Source organism: Nicotiana sylvestris, chromosome 3 (assembly GCF_000393655.2).
Source record: "Nicotiana sylvestris chromosome 3, ASM39365v2, whole genome shotgun sequence".
NCBI classification, from domain to species: domain Eukaryota; kingdom Viridiplantae; phylum Streptophyta; class Magnoliopsida; order Solanales; family Solanaceae; genus Nicotiana; species Nicotiana sylvestris.
In genome coordinates this window covers 88,842,417-88,850,616 of record NC_091059.1, presented here as the reverse complement: position 1 = coordinate 88,850,616, position 8,200 = coordinate 88,842,417, and the positions used below count along the sequence as shown (strand labels likewise).

At 37.9% G+C, this 8,200-nt stretch overlaps 3 protein-coding genes across 5 annotated transcripts; all 3 read left to right on the top strand.

Moving 5' to 3' along the window:
• The first annotated feature begins 229 nt into the window (after positions 1–229).
• On the top strand, positions 230–2,129 carry LOC138887648 (uncharacterized). The gene is made up of 3 exons (XM_070169417.1): positions 230–529; positions 580–741; positions 1,713–2,129. The coding sequence occupies exons 1-3, from the start codon at positions 230–232 to the stop codon at positions 2,127–2,129; spliced, it is 879 nt and encodes a 292-aa protein (XP_070025518.1).
• A 372-nt stretch (positions 2,130–2,501) lies between these two features.
• LOC104232258 (uncharacterized) lies at positions 2,502–4,361 on the top strand. 2 transcript variants are annotated; one of them, XM_009785408.2, is made up of 3 exons: positions 2,502–2,733; positions 2,814–2,988; positions 3,400–3,844. In XM_009785408.2, exons 1-3 carry the CDS (start codon positions 2,598–2,600, stop codon positions 3,491–3,493), a joined length of 405 nt encoding a protein of 134 aa, XP_009783710.1. In that variant the 5' UTR covers positions 2,502–2,597; the 3' UTR covers positions 3,494–3,844. The 2 variants fall into 2 exon arrangements, with proteins under 2 accessions (XP_009783710.1, XP_009783709.1); XM_009785407.2 differs by lacking the exon at positions 3,400–3,844 and adding an exon at positions 3,851–4,361 and having other exon boundaries at positions 2,552–2,733.
• Positions 4,362–4,894: 533 nt separating this feature from the next.
• On the top strand, positions 4,895–7,279 carry LOC104232257 (berberine bridge enzyme-like D-2). Of its 2 annotated transcripts, XM_009785406.2 has the most exons (2): positions 4,895–5,648; positions 5,727–7,279. In XM_009785406.2, the coding sequence occupies exons 1-2, from the start codon at positions 5,508–5,510 to the stop codon at positions 7,206–7,208; spliced, it is 1,623 nt and encodes a 540-aa protein (XP_009783708.1). In that variant the 5' UTR covers positions 4,895–5,507; the 3' UTR covers positions 7,209–7,279. The 2 variants fall into 2 exon arrangements, with proteins under 2 accessions (XP_009783708.1, XP_009783707.1); XM_009785405.2 differs by having other exon boundaries at positions 4,895–7,279.
• Positions 7,280–8,200: the final 921 nt, after the last annotated feature.

Sequence of the window (8,200 nt, the reverse complement as noted above, 5' to 3'; positions counted from 1 at the left end):
TATGAGCTTTTCAAGATAAAAGAGGATGAGTCCATTCAGGATATGCATACACGATTCACCTTTAGAGCTTCACTCCCTTGGAGAAGTCATCCCAAGAAACAAGCTGGTCTAGAAAATACTCAATGTTCTACCAGGTTCCTAGGAGATCAAGGTTAATGCGATCACTAAAGCCAAAGACCTGTAGAATCTGACTATTCATGAGTTTATTGAAAATCTCAAAACCTACGAGATGAAGAGAAAGAAAGATCATGAAAGAAAAGAGCCCAAGAAGGAAAAGAATCTGGTTCTCAAGGCTGCCAACAATGACTCAAGTAATGATGAATTCGACATGGTGTATCTCACTCGAAGATTCCAAAAAATGATTCAAAGAAATGGTGGGATTCCAAAGAAAGGAAGCTCCAGCAGGAATTTCAAAGGAAATGATTATTGTCATAAGTATAGAAAGTCTGGACACTCCATTAAATATTGTCCTCTTCATAAGCAGAATCACTACAAAACCAACATTGATAAGGCAGTTAAGAGTAACCAGGTCTCTAACAGGAAGTTCAAAAAAGAGATGATGCTAATAACATGGTGAAGCAATCTTTGGCTGCCTGGGGAGATTCTTCCAGTGAATCTGAAGGTGAGGATGAGCAAGGAGATACATCTATCATGGTTGCTAACAATGAATCTTCAGAATATGAGTCAATCTTTGTACTCATGGCTAAATCTGATGATGAGGAGGACAAGGAGGAAGGTAAGGTAAGTTTTCTTGATGTTCAAAGAAATTTGAAAACTCACTCTAAGAAAAAATTGATGTCCTTAGCAAATGTGTTAATTGATGCCTATCATAGCCTCATTAATGAGAAAAATGCTTTAATTAGAGAAATTAGTGACGTAGAACAAGAGAGTTATGATATAATAATTTCTATTGTAGGCTTGAAGGAATATGTGGAAGAAGTAACTAGAGAAAATACCTTGTTGAAAAATCACATGAAAAAATGGATGAAAGGAGAAGAAGTGGCTAGTGAGGCTTAACTTGAGCTTGAGAATGAGCTTAAGAAAGTTAAAACAAGTCTTGCTGCTGAGCTTGAAAAGAATAGACAACTTTAGGAGGATCTAAAAAAGGGTTAAAAATGATCTTGATAAGTCACTCAAATAGACCTGGTCCTATGATATAATAACGTCTATGTACAAGAGTAATAGCAGAAACATACAAGGAATCAGTTTCCAAAAGGCTAAAGCCTCGTATAATCCCCATAGCAAGTATGTAACTGTGGCTGATAATTGGTTGTGTACTCACTGTGATCAAACTGGTCATTACAAGGATTTTTATAACAACAACAACAACATACCCAGTATTATCCCACACAGTGGAGTCTGGGGAGGGTAGTGTATACGCAAAACTTACCCATACCTTGTGAGGATACAGTGGTTGTTTCCAATAAATCTAAATTCAGTCTCTACAAAAAAAATTAAGTTTTTATTGAAAAGAAGTATACTGTTAAGGAACCTAGTTCTCTAAGAAGAAAATATGTATTGCCTGTATGGGCAAAAAGAAGTTTGATCCGCTTGTTCTATCATTATAAGAGAACCAAGCAGGCTTGGGTTCCTAAGTCTAATTAGTGATTTTGTGTGCATGTTGGACTTAGAGAAAGCAATCAAAAATGGTACATAGATAGTAGCTGCTCGAATCATATGAGTGAAAGAATGGATGACTTCTCTCACTCAAGGCCTTCCAAGGTGGGAGTGTGTCCTTTAGAAATGACAAGAATGGCTATATTCTTGGTGTTGGCAAAATAGTATCCCATGCAATTGAGAATGTGTACTATGTGAATGGCTTGAAATATAGCTTGTTGAGTGTGTCTCAAATATGTGACAAAGAAAATAAAGTGAAGTTCTTGTCTCAATCTTGCACTATTACCAATCTCAAATCTGGTGAAGTAATGTTGATAGCCAAAAGATTCAAGAACATATATGTTGTGGACTTTGATTCACTGAATGATGGTGATTTAACATGCCTAAGTGTCATTGATGATATTGATTTATGGCATAAACGATTGGGGCATACAAGTTTTTCTTTGCTGAACAAGTTAGTTACGAAGGATCTTGTTCGTGAGATGAAGCAGTCAATATTGCCTGCTACTTGATTAATATGTGCATGATCATGTCCCGTTAGTTAATTCTCATCTCGTGAGGTAGAAGTGTTAAAATTCAATTAAAGAAAAAAAAAAGGAGATAAGAACTTACTTTAAAATCCGATGCAAGCACATGTATCAATTCAGATATTCTTCCTATGCCTTTTCATTTTTTTCGAAAACTAAGGCTTTTAATTTTTTGAAAACAGTAGCATCTAAAATATAAAAACTGTTCATTTGATGTGCAATTTCAAGGATAATTTTAGTTGAAATCAGAGTCGACTCGTAACGGATCATTTTGGTCAATTCTTCTTCATTTCCCCGACATATGCGAGGGAGATTAAGGACCAAATCGGCTTACAATATAACATGAAGGTCTAAAGTGGATATGTTCCGAAGGTGTGGGCTAGAGCTGTCATTTACTCTAAGATAAAACTAATCTGAAAGAGAGACGAAAATTAGAAATCGGGAGAGAGAGAAATGAACGGCAGAGACGAAGAAAAGGGTTTGGTATGGAAGCTACCGATAGTTAAGTCGAAGCAATTTGGGAAGATTGGACCTGCTTTTGGACTTGGCATAGGCTGTGGTTTTGGTCTCGGAATCGGCCTTATCGGAGGTTCAATTAATTCTTCCCTTTTCCTGACTTTTCATTTTTGAGTAATTAACTCAGAGCTAGTATTTCTTTCTTTCGTTAAGGCACTGGCTTTGGTCCGGGGCTTCCTGGGTTGGAACTGGGTTTTGGGTTCGGTGCTGGGTGTGGAATTGGTCTTGGTTTTGGCTATGCTGTTGGAAGAGGAATTGCTTATGACGACAACCGTAAATACTCTAATGTTGGAAAGCTCTTCAACAGCCATGCCAATTTCCCTAATCAGTAAGTTTTGCCTGCTCAATTTATGTTATTCGTGACCGATGGGAATTCCATTATTTTTATAGTATTTAGTTCCTTCTGAAGTTTCAGGGCCATTTGATAATTAACAGGGTTAAAAGAAGCATAAAGAACAGTCCTTCCTTTTCCCATTGTAGTATCAGTAAAATAATATGTAGCTGTCATATCAAGTGCAACAGCCAACGCGGTAGAACTAGAGTTCGATAAAATAAAATACTCAACTACTTATCTTCTAAGCTTAGATAAATATTTTAGATTACTTCTTACTCTCCCACTGTACCTCAATGAGATGTTTTAACCAACATTCTTGTTTTTATGTGGCCTATAAGGACTTTCAGTGTAGTGTTGGGCTTATCTTCCTGGATTCTAATCTTGCATGTTGCTCTGCAATTCTAGACTTGACCTAATGTTGACCTTGTCATCAAGTGGAATGTTTCTGTTGGCTATACAAGTTGATCACTGGGGAAAATTTCCTTTTAATTCTGCATAGAAAGCAGAACGTGTTCATCGTGATGCGCCTGCAATATTTTCAGTGAGGCAGAAGTTGCGCAATTCCAAACAAAAGAAGGCTGAGAAGAGGGACACAAACAAACTGGTCTCCTCCTACACTTAGTGTCTTTTTTATTGTTAGCATTCAACAGCCAAATTTCTCTCGTTAAATACGAACTGTTGGAACTATCCTTGATGGGTGTCTCTCTTGGCTCTAGCTAATTGTGTCCTCTTTGGAATTGAGTTTGGAACCAGGGGATCAAATTGAGGGTGGTTTACCAATATACATAACATGATATGTGCTTTGTTTCTAACCATTAAGGTGTATTTCCTAATGCCATATTCGTAATATTGTCAGGGATGAGGTAGGGGAACTCATCGATGAGCTTGTTGTGAACACCAAAAAGCTAATCAAAGCAACTACACAAGAGTTGGACAAGTGGAGAAGGTCCTAATTTGTGCCGTTCCCTTTTGTACACAGCTCACTCCTTGTAATGTACATGCTAATTCTTAAGTAGCTTAGCTCCTTGGAGCGAAGGTGTCCCTGGTCTAGAAGTATATTATGTAAATCTTGGGGTTTGCTCCCTTTCAAGGTCTCAAGTTCGAAACCCATTGGGTGCAAACAATTTCTGAGGGCCATCGGACTGGGTAAAACCTGAATTAACCGTGGTGCACTTGCGAGAAACTCTTTGCCTAGGGCCTGTGTACCCCTGGGATTAGTCGGGGCTCTTAGAGACTCGGACACCCGGTGCAAATCAAAAAAAAAAAAAATTAGCTAGTTTCTAGCCGAAGGTTTAGATGCTTTGTCTAAGTGGATATAAATAAGCATTATGTTTTTGATATTTCATGTTTGATGTTATTGGTGTCGAGATGTCCTTTCCTTTAATGTTCTCATAATTTAGTAAAGCCTTTTGAGAGGCACGCAAATGAGTCGTGACAAGAAGAAGAATCAGCTTCACTAATAAAAATTGCTGCAGCAATACCAGTAGTTATCTGTAAATAAGCAATTATATTGGCTTAACTTAATCTAACAAAATGGTAATATGTACGCATAAGTTTCTACTGAATACAACAACAAACCCAATAGTTTTTCATAAGTGGGGTCTGAGGAGGGTAAGATGTACGCAGTCTTGCTCCTGCCCCTAGAAGGGCAGAGAGGATGATAATACCCCTAATATATACACAAGGAACAGGCTATATATACACAAGGAACAAGCTAAGGATCAGTGCACAAAAATTGTGAATTGAGATTGTTTAATGGCCAAAAGTCAATTTACTTCTGTTGACAAGGTGTGCTGCCATTGGTAGTGATGGGTGAGACCATAACAAACAGGTCGAGTTCGGCCATAACTTTTCACATTTTAAGTGCTCCAAATTAAACATATATGGTCATTACCATCAATATTAATGAAAACCAAATTCAACATTTGAAAGTTACCTCGGACATGAGGCTGAAACCTAGTATTGTAATGGTCAAATTAATAAAAGCACAAAATCTTAAACTAAGTAGCCTTTTAAGTGTATAAAAAATATCAAACCACGTCCCTTAAATTTTGAAGTACTATTATGTGTTGTAGAGTATAATGCACACTGATTGCTTTGACAAGTGAACAAATTAACAACTGAGGCAGAGTAAAGGAGACTGACTTCAGTTTAGATTTACTTCATGAACAAAGTAAAATAGCAGTTCTCATGGAGCGCTTGAATCTGCTAAAATTGTTGTATGCTGAAATTGGCCGGCACTGTTCCTATTTTACCCTGATTCTCCTGCTATTTTGTCACGTTACGGTAGGCGTCTATCACTCCATACTTTTTCATGCAGATATAATAAGTGTTAAGAAAGGATTAGGCTTAGGCCGGCACCTTTTATTCTGTTTCATTTCCTTGTTTCCTTCATCTTTTTGTCCTCAAACTGCTGACCTCTACTATGCACTCTTCCTTGTATAAAGCTTATCTGTACCTCCAATGGAATCCGGAGAGGTCAAACAAGAAGTTGGAAGTAAACGAAAGCTGCAATGAAACGAAATATATCCATGTCTCTTCAGCGTTTGCTCATAATTCTGATGATGATCAGCTTCTTATTTACTTCTCTTCTTGTACCTTCCGTCTCTGCTACAAATCTCAATACCATTTCCACCTGTTTGATCAATTACAAAGTCAGTAACTTCTCTGTTTATCCAACAAGGAATCATGCTGGTAATAGGTACTATAACTTGCTTGATTTCTCCATTCAGAATCTCCGATTCGCAGCGTCCTCTAAACCAAAACCAACGGTCATTATCGTACCAGAGAGCAAGGAGCAGCTGGTGAGCAGCGTTCTGTGTTGCAGACAAGGTTCTTATGAAATCAGAGTAAGGTGCGGAGGACACAGTTATGAAGGGACTTCTTACGTTTCCTTTGATGGTTCCCCATTTGTGGTCATTGATTTGATGAAATTAGATGATGTTTCGGTAGATTTGGATTCCGAAACCGCGTGGGTACAAGGTGGCGCTACACTTGGCCAGACTTATTATGCCATTTCCCGGGCCAGTGACGTTCATGGATTTTCAGCTGGTTCTTGCCCAACAGTTGGGGTTGGGGGCCACATTTCCGGGGGTGGCTTTGGATTTTTATCAAGAAAATATGGACTTGCTGCTGATAACGTGGTGGATGCTCTTCTTGTTGATGCGGAAGGACGGCTATTAGACCGCAAAGCCATGGGAGAAGAAGTGTTTTGGGCCATCAGAGGTGGTGGTGGAGGAATTTGGGGAATCATTTACGCCTGGAAAATCCGATTGCTCAAAGTGCCCAAGACTGTGACTAGTTTCATAGTCCCTAGCCCTGGCTCCAAACGATATGTGTCCCAACTAGTTCACAAATGGCAACTTGTTGCACCAAAGTTAGACGATGACTTTTATCTATCGATCTCCATGAGCTCTGCTAGTAAAGGAAACATTCCTATTGAAATAAATGCCCAATTCAGCGGATTTTACCTAGGTACAAAAACCGAAGCCATTTCCATCTTGAATGAGGCCTTTCCGGAGTTGGGAGTTGTGGAAAGTGACTGCAAAGAAATGAGTTGGATTGAATCAACACTTTTCTTCTCCGAATTAGATAACGTTGCGAACACCTCCGATGTCTCTCGTTTGAAAGAGCGTTACTTTGAAAACAAATCATACTTCAAAGCCAAATCAGACCATGTGAAGACCCCAATTTCAGTGGGAGGGATTATGACAGCTCTTGATGTTCTTGAGAAAGAACCAAATGGATATGTCATCTTTGACCCTTATGGTGCAGCCATGCAGAGAATTAGCGAGGAAGCTATTGCTTTCCCTCATAGAAAGGGTAACCTATTCAGAATTCAATATCTAGTAGTGTGGAAAGAAAAGGACAATAATAATATTGCCAAGAGCAATGGGTACATAGAGTGGATAAGAGAGTTTTACAATACAATGGCACCCCATGTTTCTAGTTCACCTAGGGCAGCTTATGTCAACTATATGGATCTGGACCTTGGAGTGATGGACGACTACTTAATGCTAAATACTAGTATTACTGCCTCTGCTGATCATGCCGTGGAGAGAGCAAGGGTCTGGGGTGAAAAGTATTTCTTGAATAACTATGATAGATTGGTCAAAGCTAAGACAAAAATTGACCCACTAAACGTTTTTCGACATCAACAGGGCATCCCTCCTATGTTCGCCTCAATGCCAGAGCATACCTATAGTAGTAAATGAGATATAGTAACAAATATATGTACTAGCTTGTACTGTGGTGTTCCTTTTCTTTTTTTCCTTTTAAAACATTGTTAGTTGTCCTATTACTTTATTTTGCCTCCTGGGATCATGTAGCATTTTTTTTTTTTTTAAAAAAAAGGGAATAGCTCTTCCAATATTTAATCATGGAAAAAGGTAATAAGCGACCATACGTTTTTATTAAGCTGAGAATGAAAAACAATAGAGACTCACAACAGTTGTAGTGGGTAGATAATATCCCTAAATACTTAACTAGAAGTTCCAAGCTTCGATTTCGTGCTTGGAAATGAAAAAAAATTCTGGTGGGGAGTATTTTTCTTTTAATGAGTCTTATACGACGCAAACCTGGATTAATCGAAGCTCCAATATTGTGGTTATTGAACATGGGTTGGAATTTATTTTATTTTTTTTAAAAAAAAAAGAGCAATGGATAAAAAATATGATAAAAACCAAAATAATTATGAAGAGACAGGTTTGTTGCTAAGCAATTGAGGTTTATAACAGCAAAGAACAATAAAAAGTAATGATATTTGAAATATGTGCTTTTAAGAATCTAAAGTAAACCACAGCGAATTAAATAAATCTTGCATATACAAATTGAACAAAGAGATGATTCTGTCGTTTTCCCTCTGATTTGGTTGGTAGCAATTCAAAGGTTTACCGTTGCGGGCAGAGGCGGATCCAAAATTTTAAGCTTGTGGGCTCCTACAGAAATCTTAAATTAATGGAAGAAATTCAAAAATAGCCAGATTTACAATTGGTTGTTCAAAAATAGCTCAGTTTCAAAAGTAATCGAAATTTAGCCACTTTTCATGTAAAGATAAATCTGAGCGAAAACACTATTCAAAACTCGAAAAATACGCTAGTATATTATGCTGGAGTTCCAGCATATTATATTTGAACTCCAGCATATTATACTGGAGTTCCAGGATAAGTATGCTGGAACTCCACCATAATATGATGGAGTTCCAGCA

What these genes read in the sequence shown, in the direction of transcription:
- LOC138887648 (XM_070169417.1), top strand. Translation starts at nt 230, where the DNA reads ATGAAGAGAAAGAAAGATCATGAAAGAAAAGAGCCCAAGAAGGAAAAG. An exon ending in AGGCAGTTAAGAGTAACCAG is followed by an intron (nt 530 to 579) that starts GTCTCTAACAGG and finishes AACATGGTGAAG; the next exon opens with CAATCTTTGGCTGCCTGGGG. An exon ending in AGGACAAGGAGGAAGGTAAG is followed by an intron (nt 742 to 1,712) that starts GTAAGTTTTCTT and finishes CTCTCACTCAAG; the next exon opens with GCCTTCCAAGGTGGGAGTGT.
- LOC104232258 (XM_009785407.2), top strand. Translation starts at nt 2,598, where the DNA reads ATGAACGGCAGAGACGAAGAAAAGGGTTTGGTATGGAAGCTACCGATA. An exon ending in CGGAATCGGCCTTATCGGAG is followed by an intron (nt 2,734 to 2,813) that starts GTTCAATTAATT and finishes TCTTTCGTTAAG; the next exon opens with GCACTGGCTTTGGTCCGGGG. An exon ending in CATGCCAATTTCCCTAATCA is followed by an intron (nt 2,989 to 3,850) that starts GTAAGTTTTGCC and finishes TAATATTGTCAG; the next exon opens with GGATGAGGTAGGGGAACTCA.
- LOC104232257 (XM_009785405.2), top strand. Translation starts at nt 5,508, where the DNA reads ATGAAACGAAATATATCCATGTCTCTTCAGCGTTTGCTCATAATTCTG.